The following is a 22,429-nucleotide window of genomic DNA, read 5'->3' on the forward strand; positions in this document are numbered from 1 at the left end:
GAATATTTCATAAGTTTTATTATTTCTCTGGAAAAGCACAAGTCAGGCAAGCACCAATCCACAGCTAGACAATATGACAGCTGTCTGACATAACGACACACCTCACCTTCAATGTAAAAAAACAGCACAGCAGACACATTACCATCTAAACAACAGGCATTCAGGATGTTTGCAGGAGCACATTCAATTTAACAACAGGAAATAAGTGGTTGACCAGCAACAAAAGAAGACATGGTGGTGGATGTTAGTTCGCTGCTTTCAGAAAAGTAAAAAAAAAACTTTACTCAAAAGCTTCATAAAACAGTTTATTTATTGTAGGTCATATGAAACAAGAAAAGAGTGGCCCATGGCGAACAAATACAAGATTCAACGTTAATCAAACAAACGATGACGAGTTGGACTAAAATATAATTTACTGTGACCCATAAACCACAAATCCTTAATGGAAGGTGTGGAACATTTAAAAAAATGTGTAGGTCTTGTGAAACCATTAGAGAACCTAATTTAAAGTCCCAAAGAGGAAATGTAATCAGTGGTACTTTGAACCATCTGTGTTTGGTGCAGACAAAACCCTGCTTTTAATGTACTGTAACTGTATTTGTTTTTCTTCAAAGGAAGATGGAAGCAAACCTTTCGGGTCCCAGTAGTTTCAAATATTCCCTCAGGTCACATTCAGCAGTAAAACAGTGAGAACCTGTGTATCTGTCAAAGTGAAAACCATGTGCCGTAGCAAATGGTGCAGTTACAGACACATAAATTATAAAACGACCTTTATACTTTTTCAGTCAGTGTTCTATGACTATTTTTTACATTTCATGATTCACGATGCATATGAACCTTTCTCAAATGATTCACTGCTGAATGTGCCCAAATGTGCCTGTGTGTGTGTGTGTGTGTGTGTGTGTGTGTGTGAGGGAGAGTTTGAATGTTCCTCTAATGAAGCAGATAAACCATAGTGTCCCCGATGTCCACAGATAGGCCATTGTCGGCCAGGGTGACCCTTTTCTCTTCCAGATTGACGTTGAACACTGATTTGTTGGAGATGGGCAGCTTGCCCTGTTCCTCTTGTCCCAGAACGGGCACTCGACGAGGCCCCAGCACGGGGTCCTCGTACCTCATCAGCTTCACTCTGGACAGATCTGGAGGAGGGAGAGTTAGAGGAGTCAGAGATGGTGTCAGAATGGTGAAGGATGGAGGAAGAGGTAATAATAAGCTATAGTAGTAAGTTATAGGCATAAAGGAGAGGAGTGAAAAGGAGAAACAGCTACAGAGCAAATTGGCTCATGTATCGAAATGCACCTATAGTAGTAGTAGTAGAAGCTACGCGGAGCTTTCAGTTTCTCTTGATTCTATCAACAACTTTGGTTAAAAGCTGTAGTGTTTTTATGAGACTGGTGCCTAAGCACATGCCGGCGGTGCATGCATTTGTTTAGGAAGCGAGTGAAAGAGACGCAGGTGCATCGTCGTTAGGTAATGTATTAATATGTGACTATGTTAGTTTCATAATGGTAATATGACAATGGTGAAATAGATTAAACTTAGATGTGGGGCTGTTCATAAACACATGATGTTCTGGTCTAATCTTTGACAGTTCCAAATGTAGTAAATACTCTCATCCTCTATAGATTACAGTATTCATTCTTGTATAATGACAGGGCCATTTTGGGCTTCTAACCACAGTTAATGCATTTCTGCAGCATATCCATTTATCTCACTAACCTTTGATGAGTCTGTTGACCTTGGCCAGTCTGCGGATGATGCTATCTCTGCTGTCGCCCTGTCGGATGTCAACATTTGTGGAAAACAGGCCGTTGGATGGCTGAGGGTTAACCAGGGACACGCACACTCCAGGCTGCGGAAACACAAATCCACAAACACAAAAATAGTATTACTGTTACATTGCTGTAAATCAGGGACACAGAAACACCCCTGCAAAAGGGACAGACAGACGAACACACACACACACACACACACACACACACACACACACACACACACACACACACACACACACACACACACACACACACAGCCTGCTTTGAGAGCAGTCAGCACTCAGCCAAATTAATTCACCTCTGTTCTGAAAACGCTGAATGGTTTCCCTGGGCAACAGTCCTCCTTCACTTTGTCATCACCCTCGGATGCAAACAAGACGTCTATCTGCTCCATCTGTGGAGGACAAAAACATTTGTTTTTAAAAAGGAAACACAATCAGCTGATCAGTGTACCACCAAATAGTGTGTACACGGGTGTGTTTGGTATCCACTGGATAGTGTGTGGTGTGGTGGTGATAACCGGCCTCCAGCAGGGATCAGAGACGAAACATTTTACAGTAATGTGTCATACTTATCCAATCAGGGAGTGTTCTTTAGTTGAAGATTATACAGAATAACAGGATTAGTGATAGTTTTTTTTTAGTCCTACATGATACACTAGATTTCTGTGTCATGTTGCCTTTTGTGGAGCAGCACATCACAAGCTATGATCTCAGGAACATTGGATCACCAGAGTATTAGTTTGAAGTAGATTTATACAATTGTACTTTTTGCTGGTTCTTCAAAGGTATCGCAGGGACTTGGGTTTTACTTTTTGACTGGGCTAAGCTTAATCGCAGACAAAATGGGCTTTTCTGACTGACAACCAAGCTCAGGGTTTGTCTCGACTGACTTTTGCAGGAGAAGTGAAACTCGGCTTCAAAGCCCAGGCATTTTTTGAGGAAACCGAAATGCTGGCTACAGATCACAGCTTGTACTAGGGTTATTATCTAATGTCTTATTGGATCACAAAACACACCTCTAAAGAATTAGTCAAGTAGACAAGGTTTTCCATTAGAACTGCCCGCTCATCAAACTCCAGCTCCAGATCCAGGACCCTGGCCCCGTTCTTCTCCAGGTTTTCCTACAGAACACAGAGCAGAACAGAGAAGGATCAGAAGCAAGCACACAATACGGTATAGTGCATGAATGATGAACTTGAAGCAATATATAATCCAAACTCTCCTGAGGAATCAACAGGAGGATGATTGCTGGCATGATCAGGTTGTAATTTGCTAAATGTTCTAAAAACCCAGCAGATATCATAATGCAATAGTTCATCCTCCTACTGACACAACCAGGTTTTAGTTTATGATAATTAAACAGAACGTAGGTTCATTGCTATGCTCATGCTGCCTCCATTAGATTATTAAGGACCCATGCCAAAACAAAGCATCAAACGGGGACAGCTGGGAGAGAAAACAACTTAAAAAAAAGAGCAGCCTGAGAGAGTGAGACAAACCATGGACAAACACAAAGCTAATCATGACTATTTATTAGTTTTGTTCTGTTTGATCGCTGCAGTGAAACAGCAACACCTGAACAAAGCCCCAGGCACCTGGGAGATGTGACAACTCAAATTTTAATTAGAATTGTGCTTCTGATCATTTATTAGCAAATTTGACCCCAAGCAGTTTCATAAAACTTGACACTTTAATATTATTTTGTTGGGCATTTTTTTTACGATCCTGTAATGCTCAGATGCGTCCTGTGAACGATGCTATTAGATACAATTAACACCTTAACTAAAAGTGACACAGTTTGCAATGTGATAAGAATCAGAATGCAAAAGCAGCCTAAACGGGTGGGAATAAGAATATGGGACAAAGATTTATAGACCTGTGGCCAAGTTCTGAAGAAATAAAATGTTCCATTTTCTTTACGAACATAGCAAGAACACAAAAAGGAAAAAGTTGAGCTTGTCAAAAATGTGTTTTGTAGTCCTACTGGCGACAGTTTTGTCCTTCCTCAAAACAAAGAAACAATTAAAATAAGAATGAAAACAGCTTTTAAAAGATAAAGACTTCAATCTTTGAACAAACAAAATAAAAGGCCCCTCATGGAAAAGTTTAGTCTCTTAGGCGCTTAACACACTTAACACTGAAGCAATTCTGAGAAAAAAGAACTATTAGGGCAATATGTGTAGAATGCTGGCAAGGGATGGGGGGAAATAAAGGTTTTTCCCAAATTGTGATCAAAGCCACTCGCAATATTGTTCTTTGTGGTTCATTTCCATTATCTGAAAATGACATTTTCACATCGCCCCATGCCTTATTGCTGGCCTTAAAACTCAAATTTATAAAAATCAAATAATAATGACAAATATGTATTGCTTCATTACCCACTTTTGAGGTATAGAAGAGTGGATAGGAGCGGATAGGACACACTTTTACACAGACGCGACAACACTGTCACCGCTACTCCCACCAGATTTACCTTGATCATGGCTACAAAAGACATGGCTCTCTTCATGTATTTCTTCAGTTCAGGCAGGGCTCCCAGCTCAGTCGCTATCACTTTGTTGTCTGGAAGGACACCGTTGTCGCTCTGGACAGATGCCAAGAAAAAGATGATCAGTTTTTATTGATATAGCCCGGTAACAGATGCAGAAGAAAACTGATGTGTATGGATGTTGGGTAATGTATTTTTTGTTACCTTGTAGTACTTGCCGAGCAGGGATAAGGCAAGGTGCTGCCATGGAGGGTAACTCTTGGCAACGTAGATGTTGCAGTGGGAGGGCTTGCCTGGGGGCTTTTGGTCCCCTTTCTGTTGTTGGAAAAACGGAGCATTTCAGATCCAACACCTTTTCTCCATATAGGCACAAGACTTCAAATGGTTTTGCTTTTACTCGGTTCAGTGGAAGCACATTTTTCAGGTATCTTCAATGGGAAGCCAATTATGGGTTTGGATTAATCAAGAAGTGAGCTGTGTGTGTGTCATCTTTTACTATGAGGATGGGGACTTGTGAACTTACTTAATGTGACAGCTGTCAAATCTATTCGATTCCTGTACTGTATGCGTGTCTGTACGCATGCTTTAACTAATTAGTCCTGATGTGACAGCATATAACCACTATATATAAAACATTATTAAAATTAGGTAAAGCCGTGCAGTACATATATCTTGCAAAGCATAGCAAATACATTTACAGCTTTACAGTGGCAAGTCAGAGCATTACTGTATCGATGCTATGGCTTTGTTGAACAGAAGGTGAAGGAAGTTTTGTGTTTATTATTTTCATAATGAAAAAAAAAAAACCTCTTCTTTGGTTTTCTCCTCTTTTACCATTATCCTTCCATCTTGCCTCCATGGCAAACAAACATTTCCAGCAAATCGATAATAGCGGTCTGGAAGCCTGAGATACCAGCTCTGTCAAATCGTGTCAATACTTGTTTCTCCCAATTGCCTCTCATCCAAAGTCCAAAACGGTTGACAAACAATAGATAAGCTTTTCCCTGTTGTGAACACAACGCAGAGTGAAATCTTTGGGTTTATCTAAAGGGATAGTAAAGTCAACTTTATTTATTCAGCTTAAACTCATTAATTTAACTCCGAGAGGCTTTACAATCTTTAAAACATACATCACTCTCTAGATATACAGGGTGCCTGAGCAGAGAAAGAGGGGGACAACAATAATCTACCGATGCTATGTGTTTGACTGTTGGCTGTGGACCACTAAAAAGGTGACTATCGTATATATTGTGTGTATGCTAAAAAAAGGTAAGGGAATTTATAAACCTTAATAGTGTAATTGAATTAAGTTCAATTAAATGTTTTTGAACTCTATTCCTTGCTTGCTGCTTGATATTCTTTAATATAGTTTATTATTATATGCATCATGGTGCTCCCCTTCAGAAATGAATCAATCTTAATTTTCACAATTACTTAAAAGCATTACAGCAGAAAAAGGAATGTGGCATCAAAGCACGTGAAACAACGCGGACACACTTCTTACTTTGCTTTTGGGGGGCTGCATGTACGCTTTGAGCCTCAGTCGGAGGTCGTGTGCTGTCTCCATCAGGTACTGAGAGGATCGGATCAGAATCTCATCGACTGGACCCGCCACAGGCCACGATGCCTTCCTCAGGGAACCGCTCTGTCGGGGAGGGGGGGGAGGCACAGAGAAAGAGAGACGGAAAGGTGGATAAGTGAAGGGGAAAGACCGTTGTAAGTGCTGAGAGCGGAAAAACAATGAAAAGTTTGGAAGTTCACCGGAGCTTTAGAATCCTATTAACTACACAGCCAGAGGTCACACCACCTTCATTACAACTAGGCACACACGATATTAAACGGGTGTTTGCAAGAATCCCAGACTGTGTGTGTGTGTGCGTGCATACCTCTTTGTCTATCTTTAGCTAGCGATGCTGAAAACATTATTGAACTTGTGGAGCTTTTTGTTGTTGCCAAGCGACAAAAAAAACAAAAAAACATCTCCAGCACAGCAGCAGCGCTCTTTCATATTCATAAAACTGAATGCTAAAAATATTCTCTGCTCTCTGTGCTGTTGGGAGCACGCAACAGTTTTTACATTTCCTTTCATACTGATTAGAAGCGTTAGAAGCGTGAGGTTTGAAGACAGGCTCCTGGTGGACATGTTTAGCAACAGAGGGAGTGTGTGTGTGTGTGTGTGTGTGTGTTAGTAGCCATTTCATACAGATACATGAGCAGTGGGACCAGACCTACATGCGGTGCGTTTCTTAGCTTGTTGGCCCCAGGTGCATTCAAGGACGCAAATAAACACTGGAAGCATAAATGTTTCTTTTGCAATGTATTTCTCTTGAAAGTATTCAAAAAAATGGCACACGGGACAGGAGGATTAAATTCACCTTGAAACCCACAGTCAGAGCACAGAGGCAACTCGTAACATCAAACCCACATTATGATGCCAAATCCTTAGTATCCTACCTTTCCCAGCAGACCCCAGGTGTATTCACAAAGGTGCGGGCAGATGGGGCTCAACAGCAGCGTTTGTTTCTCTATGAACTGGAAGACAAGGTCTCTGTGCATGCCCTCGATAGCCAGCTCACGGTACTTATCTTTGGCCGCCTGCATAGACAAAATAAAACAGTTTTTAGAAGTCGTCATTATAAAAGGGTTATTGTGCTATTCCTAAACTACTCCAGCCACTATCTTCAATCCCGTTAATTCCCCACACGTTCAGAATGAGATTTGAATCTTCAGTCATGTTATGCTCGGGTCAAACGTTTCATTTGTCACCGCAGTACTTTCTTATTAAATGCTTAAGGAAGATGGAAAGCATGTTTGTCTCTTAGATGTAAATGATTAAGAGAGCATTAGACGTATTTATATTAAAAAATAAATATAATTTACCTGGAACTCGAAGAAGCCACTCTTCAGAGCCTCCTTGTACATCATCCTGTCATAGTGCTGCTCTGTCTTCAGGATGCCTGCATTCATCTCACTAGACAGGACACAACATCTTGTCAGTCAGTAAATCATTCGCTTTTCAGCACTGAGAAGTACACAGTCAAAAAAGGTCAGGCTTTCCTCCCGAGTGGACCCTCCCCAAAAAGGAGTCGCCTGGTTTCATCTTTGCCTTTGATTGCCAACGGGCTTGTTTATATCTCAGAAAAGGAATGAAAAATAAACCAAGGTCACCTATGCTCAAAACAAAACAAAAACATATCCTCTTTTATACATTCATCTGTCTCCAGTGCTAAACATGGCATGAATATTCTATTTGTGCTGAGTAGACAGAGCTGAAATGATTTGCTGACCTATCAACAGTCGATTGAAAATGTATAATTTCATTCACTGTATTTTAATAATAGATTTAAAATCTTAGTAATTAATTCAAGGAGAAACCTACACGTTTTTCCTTTACTAGTAAATAAAAAGCTTATTTTTTTCTTAGCCATTTTTCAAACAATGAAAGCAATTGGAAGATGACACTTTTGGGTCTGGATCATATTTTTGAAACTTTATAGACTCAACAACTGATCGATACAAAAAAAAAATCATTAATAGTTCAAGACCAAATTTCTGGATATGACTAACCAGTCATCAACATGGAAAAGACCCTGTTGTTCAAGGAGGTCGAGTTAACAGAGATGAAATTCCAATTTGTAATTCCCTGTCTCCAATGAACTCAAAACCCCATAGATATTACGTATTAAGTTTTTCCTCAATAATTTATGAAAGCAATACATCTCAGTACAAGGTTCCGGCATCTATACCTTGCAAAGACCCTGTCATTGAAAGTGTCTGCGGGTCCTGTCCTCAGGCTGTTCTGGTTGGCGATCATTTCCTTAACCCACTCCACCCATGTGTAGAGGCGCAGGATGCCAGCGTCAGCCATGGTCTCCACAAAGTTGGCATCTTCCACTGTATCCCCGGCATCGGCCAGAGCCAGACGCATACCTAATAGAGGAAATAAAAGGGTTCAAACCTTTCTTTATATGTCCATGGTTCAAACAGTGTTAAAACTGCAGGGACTAATAGAACAGGTGCAATATAACATGTCGGAAGTTAATTTGTCGTTCTCCATTCTTGCCTTTGTAATTGTCCCTTATTGATTGACAAAATATATAGATCCCCTTTATTATAAGGTACATGTGCAAACACTGAACATTAGAACATCTTTTCTCTACCAGAAAATATTTCTCCACAAACAGGTGAGGTTCAGAGGCTTGTCAGGAAAATCCCACATACAGAGAAAACTTCAGATACCCAGCAGACATCACTCCAAGCACTTAGTAATGAGGATGTTCGACTTAATGTCAACTTAATACGGCTATCTGCTGTCAGACCATGAAGTTCTCTACTCCCATGGCAGGACAGCTTCAGCATACACGTCTATATTATTCAGCTTGTTCCAGAGCATGAAAACAATAGGTTTTTCAAAACAACATCCTTAAAAAAGAAAGAATAACTTAGGTGGATGGATCGACTAATCTTAAAGTATACAGAGGGCAGGAGGGATAGCTAGGTTAATCGATGTACCCTACCAGGTAAAAAAAAATTAAATACATTGATTTGAACATGATGCATCTCAAATTTCAGTCTCAAAATGTACATCAAATCTCACAACTCTGTGGTAAAACTCTTTGTCTTCCTCATATTCTTATACATTATGAATTCTAGAGTCAATAATTTTTCTTCTTCCCTCCGTCTTATTTCCTGTGGGCAGTACCTCCAACAGGAGGTACTGCAACAGGAGGTACTGCCTGTCTAGAATGAAAATCAGGCAAACACGGAATTATTAATGATTAATTAAAAAATGTCTATTGCTATAAAATCGTAAAGCTGCTGGACATTAATTAGTTGCTTCTTGTAGAGAGATCATGTTCAATATACACTGCTTCACTGGTTACACTTTGATTTAAGCATACATTATAATGTATTATTCAGAAATGTGTTTCTTACAGTGGCAGTATTAAAAAGGGACTTGGTACAAACAGTAGCTCATAATGTACAATATCAACGCATCAGCTATCTTATAAAGACAAGGCTTTTTCTAATTATCTTCTTCACAGGAGAAAATATGCTTTTATATAATAATCAAGTGTAATGGCCCTTGCACTATCGCAGTGCTTCTCAAATGGTGGGGCGCGCCCCCCTGGGGGGGCGCCGTGAGTTGTCAGGGGGGGCGCGGGCTGCCTTGATTTCCAACTGACAAAAAAAAACGTTTTTTTTTTTTTTTTTTTTTTTTTTTAAGTGCTAGCAAGCGCTATGTGTGCTTGTGTATGGTCATATCCGCGCGAAAGGCCACGATTTGCAGTAAATAAATGTCCACATGTGTCTCCAAGTGTCTCTGTAGGCTATTTAAAAAGAAATCAAGCAAGTAGACTAATAATAACGTTAATGAATTATTGGTTATCGCATCACAGATGGCCTATTGGCCTATAATAATAAAAAAACACCACCTTAACTATGTTTACAGTTTAAATTTTTTTTGAATGAAATGCAAACCTCAGTGAATCATTTGCTCTTGTTTCTCTGTCCTGAGAATAACACAGATTGAGTAGTCTTGTTTAAATGTTACAAATTGAGATTGAATAAACTGAACTTTGAATTTTTTTGCTGCAGAAGTTATCTCAGCTCATTTTTGTTATCTAATTTGATAATAAGGTGAAACTCATACAGTGGTTTTGTACAGGTAAATAAATAAAAATTAGCAGGTTCTCAATAGTATTTCAATTTAGGGGGGGCGCGAAGAAATTTCTGTCCCCTAGGGGGGGCATGACAGAAAATAATTGAGAAGCACTGCACTATCGGGAGCTCCCCCTACAGAGATATTGATCGAAAATATTGAGAGACAGGAGAAAACAGTATAAAAGATAAGAAAAAAAAAAACACAGGTGTGAGATAAAGATTAAAAATAAATCAGAATGTACCATCTGCTGAGAACTTTTCAATGGCTTGGGTGAGAGTGAGGAAGTTTCCAGTTGATTTGGACATCTGATGAGAAGAAAAAACAAATGTTAGCACTAGCAGCCAAAATCTTTCAAGCAAGCACTCCCATTGCAAGATCGTTACAACGCGTGGTGAAATGTAATCCATCGAGTGGCAGCTCAAATAAACAGAACAGCGTCATTCCAAATCTTAACAGTATCTAACACTTGGTAATTACGCACACGGAGAAAAGGGCAGTAACACACACGTTAACATAACTATCGAACATTTAATGAGTCAAAAAACAGATGGGACAAGACCTTATATTTTTTTTCCTGTGATTTTAACCACACCAAAAATAATATTGAGAGAAACATCATTTTATACAGATTCATATTTGGCACACCTTTTCAGAGTTGAGCAGCAGATGTCCGTTGGCTCGAACTGCTTGTGGCCACTTCCCACTGCGTACAGGAAAGAATATTAACGTTATTGTCCTCTTGAAGATCATCATCATCATCAAGTTAACCCATATCCCCTTAACCTCAAGGTTGCTGCTCACTTTTTAAAAAGGACAAATTGAAAACTTTGTAGGACCTTTTGGATGTAATATCCTTTCCACAGCTGAACATATCTATTGTTCTCTACCTAACATGAAATAAAACTCTACACACAGTCCATCAAACTCATAGGCAACATACACGTAATTCAAACAATCTACTGTATTAAGCAAATAATCACTCAAATGAATAATGATCACAATCATGCCAGAAAACATTAATTATCTCCCAGCCTCCCACCCTCTAGAATGATCAATCGATTAAGTGGTAAACTCACCTGTCTTTGGGCCAAATAGCCACATGGTTGTACAGGTAGTAAGACAGGTGGTTGGGCACCAGGTCTTTGCCAGACACACGGACATCCACGGGATACCAATACTCAAACTCCCTCCTCAGCTTCTGCAGATGCTCTTTAGGGATAGCTGTCTTGGGGAACGGAGACGTCTTAAAGAAGATAAAGTCCCACACATCTCTAGTCATCTGCTCCGGCCTGGGGGGGGGGACAAGAATATTCAAAAAGGTGGAATGAGAGATGTATTGGGTTGAAGCAAGCTGGAAATAAGGAATTAAATGCTTGTCTGTGACAGCATTTTACTTCTATTTGCCCTTCAAATCCCAGAAGAAGGGATTTGGGGATGCTGAGCAATAAATAGAGTTTTTACATTATTTAATTTCTTGGAATAATCCTGAGAGGCAAATCAACTTGTTTTTCTCAGTCTAGTAAGCGAGGAGTATTTTATCATTCAGGTGAGGCATGTTTGAATGCAATAAGAGAAGGAGAGGCAATAAAACAGCAGGCAGAGAGAATCGGTTGGGGCTCAATCCTTATTTATTTCTATTGTGCATGCGTGTATGTGTGTGTGTGTGTGTGTGTGTGTGTGTGTTGTGTTTATCGGTGCGGATTGTGTCCATACTTGATGCCAAGTGGTGAGGCTCCCTGTCCATTCAGCACACCTCCCTGGAGGAGGTGGGCCACAGTGTAGTAAGCCATGTAGATGGTGGAGTCTGATAGGGACTCTATCAACCAGTGCTCGTCCCAAGGCAGCCGCGTTCCTATGGTAACCAGGAGGCACGCGCGCACAAATACACACACACACACACACACACACACACAACAATACAAAGACAGAGACAGAAACGCAGACAAGAAGCAGAAAAGGTTATGAAAATTATGAAGAAAGGATTGCCGTCTCCACTGTGCGGACACAATATTTTGAAGCACTTTCCATCTTGTCAAGCTGATTACATTGTGCTGCCAGGAAAACTTTAACACAACCGAATAGGTACTGGGCTTTGTTGTGTAATAGTTGCCAAACAATTGAGACAAAACCAAAACTGACCACCGGTGGCTAACATGGGGCTTGTACAGATGCCAACAACTCACTGTTTTGCAGCTGCTTTGGAATTAATTGGGGTAAATGTGAGAGAACAAACGTGTGAAAGACTAACTTATCATCAGCCCCAAATGCACTTAGCTCATTTTTTTGGGTGTCTCCAGCGAGGGTTCGATGGTTAAAATGACAAAATGGGCAAGCTTGAGCAGAAATTAGTTTTCAGAAGGAACAGCCACATAAATATAAGGTCGGAACAACATTAATTATGACATGTTAATTCATTCATTTGCATTGAAAACCTCCAGAAAAATAAATGATAATACATACATGATTTATAATAAACACACTCAAAAACATTTCTTAAGTATTTTTAAGACCTCCCAGAGGTGTTAGGACCTGCAAAACAAAGTGTATACTTTGTGACTGGGGTACAGTCCGTCTAAGGCAAAAACAAACTTAATTTGCATCTTTACCTTTGAGGTTTCGGTGTATGAACCATGTTGACGAGGAAAACAAAACGTAAAAAAGTATTTGTGTTGCCGTGAAACAGAGACAACCTTGTGCTTCATATTGTGAGATTTGGTTCTGTACTCTAGCTGGCCCTCAGTGTGTATCTATTTCTGTATGAACAGAAAGCAAACAGAAACTGTTGCTATGTGCTTTATCATCAGTCCTCTGTCTCCATCTATAGACCAAAACACATTAGTCTTGGGGGGTGGTACATTTACACTTATTACAAGAAACAATATTACTCGTCAGATGTAGTAATGATAGCAACAACTACGTTTTTCATGCCACCCACAGTTAACAGTAACTGTAGTCACACACATGGTCACACACACACACACACACACACACACACACACACACACACACACACACACACACTAGAGGCGACCGCCGCTTACCAAGTCCGTAGGTACGAGAGCAGGCATGCTCCTGTAGCCAGGCCAAAGTTGCCTCAAAGTTCTTTCTGGTCTCGTCACAAAATCTGTGTGGATTGTTGAAAAGAAAATCACAGGAAGAAGATTCAGTTAATTATCTTTTTAGACATGATAAGATTTGTGATGGACAATTACAGGCAATAAAGTAATTACATTTCATTTCTACAAGAAAAGGTCCGTGTCTTACGTCTCCAAAGGCTTGAGGGCTTCATTGGCCTGCTTCTTCCACTCTGCATTCCCATAATCCAAATACCTGAAAGATGCATAACATAACCAAACAGCTACTTGAAGAATTGCCCTACTCTGTAAAATTAAGACCAATTCCAATCAACATCTATTTACAGTTCTGTTACTCCCACAGCATAATTAACCCAAACAAACTTCAGGTGTTGTGGTATAAAGATTCTCGAATGAACCTGGCACTCACCACTGGTCACAGAGAGCCACCACGCACTCGTCAGCTGAACGCGACATGACCTGCTTCTCTGGCTCCATGTAGATCATGGCCTCGCCCTGTGTTTAGATTGGTACAGGCACAAAACCCTTACAGGTAAATATAGATAATACGGACATCTAATTGTACATGGCATAGGATGCATTTTATGAAACTCTAGTGCATAGACACGAGAACACTATCAAGGATGCAGTCAAGAATTTTAAGTTGTTCCTCTACATTACTTTATATCTATTTGGAGGATTTATTTTTATTTTTATTATGAAACAAATGATCTCTTACCCTCTCAACCATCTTCTTCTGAATGGGTTTTTTGACATCCTGGACCTTCTGCCCTTTGTAGCCATCAACCAGCATGATCTAAGACAGGAATTCATTCACAGTAACATTATATTCACAAATGATCATGTAGTGTAAACATATGTATTTTGTTCCGTTTGATGTGCTGTCATATGGTCCCTACCAGATTGCAGATGCATTGAGTTAATTATTTATTTCAAATGTACAACCTGCTAAGAGGAAAGGCAGCGGAATTTGCTCAATTTAACAACAATAATTTTGTGAGAGAACAAAAAAGCTTACCAAAAAAGGTAAAATAAAAATGGTAAGCCCTCCCTCAGTGTGTGTATGTGTGTGTGTGTGTGTGAACAGAACACAACAGCTAGGAGACTCCTCCTCCACGTAAAGCAAGCAGAGACCAAACAACACTGGACTGGACTCAGAATGCAGGGGAAGCTAGCATGCCTGGACTTTGCCAACCACTCTGCTTCACACTCCATGTACACAAATGCTGCTGTCGGTGAGGACATCCTCTGTTTCACAGCTAAAGCCAGACTGCAGGTGCTACCTACTAAATACAACCTGGCACTATGGTACCCTGCACACAACCATCCATACTGTATAATGCACTCAGACCATCAACTTGAATCTGTTGCTCATATTGTAAATGGCTGTACTATGTACAAAGGACTTTATATTGCACGCCACGACCGAATTGTCGATCTGATAGCTAGCGCTGTAAAGAAAGTATTGGCAGAAAATGTGACCATGTACAAACATTCTCGTATTATGCCGGAGTGGTTCAACAGCTCTACTGATGTGTTCTGTAACATCCCTAACACCCCGGATGTTGTGTTTCTGGACAGAGCCAGTAGGCAGGTGCTGCTGCTTGAAGTAGGCTGTGTGTACGATCTGTACATGGACATTGCCTTTAGTGATAAAATCATGAAGTACCAGCTCATTCTGTCCAAACTAAGTGAACTGGGCTATCAAAGCAAACTGGTGGTGTTGATCTTTGGCAGCTTGGGGCATGTCCACCATCTTGTTTTCACTGGGTTAAGGCTGGCAGGGCTCTCCAGCAGGACATCCAAACAGCTGTCAAAGTTCTGCTCCATATCAGCGGTGACAGGCAGCCTGGCAGTGTGGCGCAGGAGATGTTTTTTATACCCTTGAACACTGTCCTATCTCATTTCTGGAAATATTTGAATCCTGTCTGTTGTAATGTGATTGGTGGACTCAAATAAAGAATTAAAATGTGTGTGTGTGTGTGTGTGTGTGTGTGGTACAAATGTATCCTGTGGGTAACATGTTGCAAATAGCAAGATGATCAATAATTGAGTCTAGCTTCAAGATCTATCAGGGTTTTTGCTGACCTATGTAGCAGTTTCTTTTGAACTCACTAACCATTCAGTGGACTCACCCCTTCATAAAATCCCTTCAGGTAGACCTTCTCCTTGGCCTCAGCCAGCTTCTCCTTGTCGTTCTGGCTTTGGATCTTCAGCTCGTCACACACAGTAGGAGCGGATAGGTTTCCGAATCCTGGAATCTCGATGATTGGGATCTGACATGTGACACACACACACACACACACACACACACACACACACACACACACACACACACACACACACACACACACACACACACACACGTATAAACGCATACAATGTATGGCTGCATTTAGCATCTCAAGCTGAATTTGCTTTCATGTGCATCTCTCATACTATTATTTGTGCGTTTGAAGCAACCTAATTTAAACAAAACTGACTTTAGTGGATCAGCTTACCGGCTCAAAAGGCAACACCATCTTATCTTCAATTCCATACTTCTCCCGTAGAGCCTTTTGGAATTGAAAGCATTAAGAGCAACATTAACAACATGCAAAATGTCGTAAATATTAAAAAAAAAATTATTTAATCTAAAATGGCCACCTGTTTTTTCTTGATGTCTCTGAGAGCAGCAATGTCATCAGGAGCATCTGAAGGTACACTGGTAACGATGCCCGTACCTGAGGAAAAGGCAGAGAATGTAAAAGGTCAGCACATTAAATGCATTCATTTATGCAAGTCAGGGAAACATTTTCTCAGTGATACTGTAAGTTAAATTATACACATTCAAAGCAGTTAAATATCAAACGCCACCACATTTCTTCAACTGCCGAGCAGCTACATTGGAGCATCTAACCAACTGTAAAGAACAAATAAACACGATCTGAAACCGTCACATGTCGTCCCAGATTTACACTCGCTCGTTATTTTCCTTAACCCTTAAAAACAGGATGACACTCTGGGCATGGGGGATTGGTTCCTATGCAAATGCTGACATTTCAATTTATGCTGGGCTTACACTACACGACTTTTTACGCGATTTGACAGTCGCAGACAATCTTCCATTGTCAGACTGAAATCACAGAAGTCGTGCTGGAGTTGTGGCGCGCGCCTGTAATCTCAGTCGTTTGGTGTAAGGTGGTCTTCTTCTTCCCGTCTTGACGTTCCGACATTATCAAACATGTTTGATATTATCGTTAGTCTTAAGGGGTTGGCTCAAGCGAAATGACGTAAACACTGTCACACTCTTGCATGCATCAAGCACGACGCAGGAGGAGCGGCATTAGACCTGTGTCCGCCTGTGCAGGCATTTATTTCGGACACTTTTTCCTTGAAGCCTCGGCGGGAGAACCAGGCTGACAGCCGCGCAACCTTAACACTTTACCGTCAAGTACAGGTTTAGGAGTTAAAGTTATTGGGGGACGAGATCAGCAAATAAAGATGGTCAAATAACTAAAGGAAGTCCCCCGCTCGGAATATTTAATTAACCTTTTTTAAATTAAATAATCACTATCGCGTTTGCAGAAATATATAAATATAGTTGTAGTCTTGCAATATGAGACCCCCTGTCTTTTCAAAATCTCACTCTATGACTAAAAACTAATGACTAGTTGTCTTCAGGTGTGAGTTGATTGTCTTTAGATGTAAGAAGGTTTCAGTCTTCAATCTTTTCAAAGTCTTTTAAAAGTCCTCTAGTGTAAGCCCAGCATTAGTCATTCAGAAAATTTCATTAAGGGCTACGTTCAAAGAAAATCCATACCAGGACACGTGAAAACAAACGGTGATATGCGACACCCCACAAGCACCACAGACCAGAAAAAAACAGATAACACCAACTTTTAACACAACAGAGAGTTGAGTGGAATTACATCCATTTTTTAGGTTTACAAAATGTTCTCCCTCAGGGTAAGCCATTGTTTTCTATTCTTTGTCATCAAGGTACATCCCTTTCTAAATTTGACAGTGACCTTGGCATGCTATTTTGAGACTCCCTAATATTTTTTAAAAGCTCGTAAAACAAATATATAAGATAGAAGAGGGGATAAGCTTAGTGCAGATTTTCAGCATGAAGTATAACCTAAAGCAACACAAGCTGGAATAAATTAGCTTTGTTTGAACAGAGCTAGGTGCTGCCACTCAAGGGCAACACTGACATAGAAGGACAATTAAGGTGCTAAAATCTGATATAAAATGTATTTTTCTCCAATTTTATTTTCCCAACTTCTTGACTTCGTACCTTTGTCTTCCTTGATGGTGAGCATGGGCAGAGCATAGATGACCTTATAGGAAGTCAGAGGAGCGCTCAGGGCACAGCCAAGGATATCCTAGAGATGCAAAGCAGAAGAAATACATTTGAAGCAATTCATTTTGCAGGTTTTTTGGTCCATGGCCATGAAACCTGATCCCGGAAAGTGTCTCTAGACTGCTTAATGGCCGATTAAATTTAAAGTAAGTTTATTGAATTATTATATGAATTACAGCATGCTTTAATCTTCTATAAATGCAAACCACTTGAATGTTTTAAAATACTAGTAGGGAATAAGTTGACTTGACTTCAATAAAAAGACAATTGAATGGAAATCATTTGAATTGATTTGCTGTTGAAAGCTAGAAACATACAAAGCAGTAGTACCTGTCCCAGGATTTCCATGACAAGGGGCACTACCCCATTCTCTTTGGTGAAGCCTTGGTAAGACATGTTCCGGGCAGACCTGCTGGTGCTGATGAAGATGTCGCCGCTGGCCGTCTCAAAGGCGATGTACTTCATGTCGGGCCTGACCCAGCAATTAGTCTGACCGAACATGGTCTCTGGTCTCAGTGTGGCAGCCACCAGGAAGATGTTTTTGCCTTTCATTCCGCTGCGAGGAAGTCAGCATTAGCACTTTTGTCTTAAATCATTAATTACTGTGACTCTGATTATCATCGTGAGAATTAGGCTTTTAAGTGTACTTAAAAACTGCCTGTGTTACTTCTAGTACCTAAAGGAAGATTTGGAAGGAAAGAGTGTGGTTTGTTACCTGCTATAGAAGACTTTGGACTTGAATTTTGCTGAGAACGGTTCCACCATTTTCATCTTGATGAGAGTGTACTCCTGAGGTCCAACTCCCTGTAGATGCAGAAAAATGTATCAAGTCAACTCAAAAGTGTTTTTTTTCATGATATTGTACAATGTTGTCATCAATTTAACAAAACTTAGCAAAAATGTATTTGTGGAATTTTCTAATTTTTACCCAAGTAAACTACATGAATAGGCAAACATAGTAAATCAAATAAAACTAGTGAACATTTTGCTTTTAACAAACAAATACATGATTTTATAAGAGCCGGGTAACTGCACCTCGCCTGTCTGCCTGTCGTGGTCCATGCATGGTTGTCCATCCTTGGGGGAGAAGATAGTGTACCTGCACAGGAGAAGGGGACAGTCACATTATATTACTTAGAGAATGCAGAATGCCATACCATGATATTAAACTTCCTGGGACTTAAAGGCAAAGGTTTTATTTTAGTTATATGGACAAATATCTTAATTTAAATATTCACTTTTCTTTTACCTCGTGGAAAGAATTGACCTTAGTAAAGGGCATTGTTTCAGGTCTTACTTATACCTATATTACTGCGAGGACAGTGCTACAGAACTAGTAAAACAGTTCAATATGAACTTTTAAAGCATCTCACCTTTTGCCAAACGCAATCTTTTTCCTCTCCTTCAGTGTGATAAACTGCCACCTGACGAAGGAGTCGTAAAAGGGGTTCACATCTGTAGTGATGAATGAACGCCTCCAGTCCACCTGTATTGTGGAGGGATAACATGACACCAGGATGTAGGCACAATTGACTGAAATGAATAGTCTGATTCATTTATTCTAAGGCTAAAAATAATTATGTTCAGGTCATTTAGCCCAATGACATTGCGATAAAGGCGCAGTAGTTAATTAGTAATATAAGTCACCTTGACTCCCATCTGTTTGAGGTCCTTCACAGCCAGAGGAGGGAAGTACTCCAGCCAGTGTTCAGCGTTGGCAAACTGGGTAATCTCCTGGTCTTCCAGGCCCAAAGACCTCATAATGTCCCACTGGAAAGTGGAAGACCCGGCTTTGGCCACTGCTTTACTCTAACAAAGGAGGGGGGAAAAAGAGAAATGAAAATGTTATATTGAAACAATCTTTGTATATTCTAGACTCAAATAATTAATTTGTTTTTGATGACAACAGAATGAATTGAATTAAAAGAAAAATCATGTAAAATAAATGTCATGGATGTGGTCCCTCAGGTCCTGACCTTCTTGCCCTTTGCTTTGTCTTTGATGATGAATTCATCAGACACCTCAGGCTTCTTCTCTTCTTCTCCATCGTCGTCAGGGAACTGTGGAGGGTTTCCGTACAGCTCCATCTCTCTCTTCAGCTTGTCTGCACAGGCCTGGTCAATACGATATGAATGAATATATGAATACAATGTGTTGAAGACAGAAATTATTCACTAAATGTTACCAAAGTAGAATATCAGTAAAATTGTGCAGGGATGTTAAAGTGGCTACTAAGAATGGAACACTTGGACAGAGGCCATAGTGTTTTCAGGACACTAGCGCCAGCTGTCTTAACCCATTGATGAAGGCTGCTGCACGATGCCACAATGTATCTCCTGCCTGATGCTGCATAGCGCAGCATTGTTACTTTATCTAATTTTCATGGCACGCAGCATATAATGCCATTGGTTCAAATACACAAGAGGTGGGTTTTGTTGATTTTTTAAAACCACGTGACCACCCAAATGTTGTGTGGTTTGCCGAAAATCACATCAATCAAAAACAAAAAAAAAATAAAAATAATTTAAAAAATATGACAGCTGTGTCGGCAATAGTGTATTACAGAACAGTTAGTGGCGTCGGGAGCGCAGAATCTAGGCCTACTATAGACTACTGACGAAAATCACACAACACATTGCATCTATTTATTAACAATATTTAATAATTTAGGCTATATTTTGCTGCTCCAACTCAAATTCAGCCCAGCCAGGCGATAGTTAAGTTTCAGTTTCGTTTTCATCTCCGTGGTATACAGCCGTTTGGACCAGCTGATCGGCTCCCGACAGCTAGAGTCAGTCTGCGTTCCAGTTGTACTGGGAAGTCGGATTTATGGTGCCAATGATAACTGAACTAAATTATAAAATAAAGCTATCTCCTCCTTCCTATATATGTCTATCTTTATCCCTCCACTGTACACTCAGTCACTACTATACATGCTAAAAAGAAGCAGGATTATAACCTCATTTAGCACATTATTTTTAAATATTTTATATTATTAATTTTTTTTTGTTCTCCCCTATCTAATTTTGACGATTTTTAGAAAAATGTGTTGGTTTGTAAGCGCTAAGCCGGGAGCATGTTTAAATAAAACCTGTGAACCTTAACTTTTAAATGTATTTTATTTCATGTTTCTATGTGCTACACAGGCTTAGATATTAAGGTGTTGGTAGACTTGACAATTCGTACTATTTTTTCAGAAAACCCTCAGGCATTAAGGACATGCATCCTAGATTGCCATAGTCATCAATGGGTTAAAGAAGTTTGCGAGCACGTCTAATGGCTCCTGCATTTGTCCTGTGAGTGAAAGAGAGACTGCTTGATTCATCGGGAAAAGATAATGTATTTGTATGTGACTATCTCAGATTATTAATGGTAATATGAAAAGGTGAAGCAAAGTAAACTTTGATTAAGTACCGTAAGGGAAACACAGGATGTTCCTGTCTGCCTGCCGTAAATCGTTTTATCTGAGTTGGCAGGGATTTAGACTCGAGCAAAGGAATTAATAATAATAACTATATACAAAAGTATTCTTTTCACGGATGGTCTTGTTTTATATTATAGATAATGTATCATCATCAGAGGGAAAATTTGACAGTTTCATAAACATTGAAGAGTTCCTCGTAACCCCCCCTTAAAAAATGAATGTAGTTGGGGACCACCTTTGTATTGTGTTGTGTTTGCTGAAAAAGAAGCGGCAATAGTATGTCAAAATATGTCCAAATAATCCCAACCACAACTGAAATCCCAAAGCAATATGTCAAATGAACTTGCTGACAATGTCTTCTTATGTTTGTATGTGATTGCTAGTTAAAACACAGGACTTCTCTGTGACAGGCTGAAAAAAAGAGATACTAACTTTGATGGGCATTCCTGTGCAGTGCAGCCCGAATGGGAAGAGGCATTTCTTTCCTTTCAGAGACTGGTAACCAACACCAAACTAAAAGAAAAAGGCAGCACATCAGAGGCGGTGATCATTAGTTGAATGTCTGCATCTCAAACATCGGTCAGGAGATGTAGACAGAAGAAGTTAATTTATCAGTGTCCATCTCCTTCAACTTTTTTTATGCAAACTTACCTCACACTTTGACAAGCTGAACGTGTGGCCAAGGTGCAGTCGTCCATTCATGTAAGGGTAGGGGAAGGTGACAAAGTACTTGTTTTTGCTGGAAAGAGAACAGCACATTGTTATAATGATGTAGTTGAAAACAAAATGATTTCATATTTTACTGAATAGTGTGCCACTGGAAATGGGAAATAACTGGGCAACAATTAGTGACTAAGGCTCACACTGTGAAGAAAACTGCTCCGACACTTAATTATGGAAACATGAGAATCAGAATCTCTTTTTTGCCATTGCACAACATGCAATGCAGAGAAACACATGTGCATTGATTAGTTTTTTCACAGAAGTGCATATGGCAGATACTTACTTTGTGCTTTCCCCAACTGTTGTTGGTGCATCTTGCTCAAATGCCTTCTCCTTCTCCCATTTCTCCTGGATCTGTAGCTCGATCTTTCTCAAAAAGTCCAACTTTGCTGTTCCCTTCCGCTCCTGGAGCACAACGACAAACCGAATGTAAGATCAATAGACAAAAAGTTAATTTGATGGCTGAAAGTGAACTAAAAACAGATTGCACCATAAAGAAACAAAATAAACTTTAAGGAACGTGTAATAGGAATAATAGAATAGAACAGAAAATAATAGTAAGTATAAGTACTGACATAAGCATTGTTAAACAGATGTCTATAAAGAAAATAATATGTTTCCAACTGATTCAGATGTCTATTCGTGCAGCTGGCACAACAACTAGCTTGAGTTAGCTAACTTAGCAGATAGCTACAGTAAGTTGATCACATATAACGTCTCCACAGCCTCAACACCAGCACTTCCGCTCTCAACTTCAGTTATAAAGAATTGTGCTTACCGTCATAATGACCAAACGTGCGACCTATTTATTCTTATAATGAATAGACAGAGGAAATAGTAGAAATAGTTTCCAATTTTGACAAGGGAAACCCACGCCGCCGGTGTTGGTGATCGTCTCTGGCTGACGACACC

General features: G+C 39.9%; 1 protein-coding gene across 1 annotated transcript; it reads right to left on the reverse strand.

The window, feature by feature from the left end:
• Positions 1–34: 34 nt before the first annotated feature.
• On the reverse strand, positions 35–22,424 carry lars1b (leucyl-tRNA synthetase 1b). Its single transcript, XM_080040465.1, has 32 exons — positions 22,296–22,424; positions 21,801–21,922; positions 21,446–21,533; positions 21,227–21,307; positions 19,347–19,484; positions 19,018–19,179; positions 18,744–18,856; positions 18,406–18,469; positions 18,086–18,174; positions 17,701–17,926; positions 17,305–17,392; positions 15,672–15,748; positions 15,527–15,580; positions 15,161–15,301; positions 13,744–13,821; positions 13,435–13,520; positions 13,195–13,260; positions 12,972–13,054; positions 11,644–11,782; positions 11,007–11,219; positions 10,576–10,633; positions 10,172–10,235; positions 8,012–8,195; positions 7,146–7,236; positions 6,720–6,860; positions 5,770–5,910; positions 4,470–4,580; positions 4,251–4,361; positions 2,794–2,898; positions 2,074–2,169; positions 1,720–1,852; positions 35–1,139 (listed from the first exon to the last, which is right to left on the reverse strand). Exons 1-32 carry the CDS (start codon positions 22,299–22,301, stop codon positions 934–936), a joined length of 3,555 nt encoding a protein of 1,184 aa, XP_079896591.1. The 5' UTR covers positions 22,302–22,424; the 3' UTR covers positions 35–933.
• Positions 22,425–22,429: the final 5 nt, after the last annotated feature.

This window comes from Ammodytes marinus (genome assembly GCF_949987685.1).
Source record: "Ammodytes marinus genome assembly, chromosome: 14".
Classification (NCBI taxonomy): domain Eukaryota; kingdom Metazoa; phylum Chordata; class Actinopteri; order Uranoscopiformes; family Ammodytidae; genus Ammodytes; species Ammodytes marinus.

Bases quoted from the DNA above. Each gene is read 5' to 3' on its own strand.
- lars1b (XM_080040465.1), bottom strand. The intron at 21,308-21,445 runs GTAAGTTTGCAT...TTTTTCTTTTAG, and splicing joins TCAGCTTGTCAAAGTGTGAG to TTTGGTGTTGGTTACCAGTC. The intron at 18,470-18,743 runs GTGAGATGCTTT...TCTCCTGTGCAG, and splicing joins AAGATTGCGTTTGGCAAAAG to GTACACTATCTTCTCCCCCA.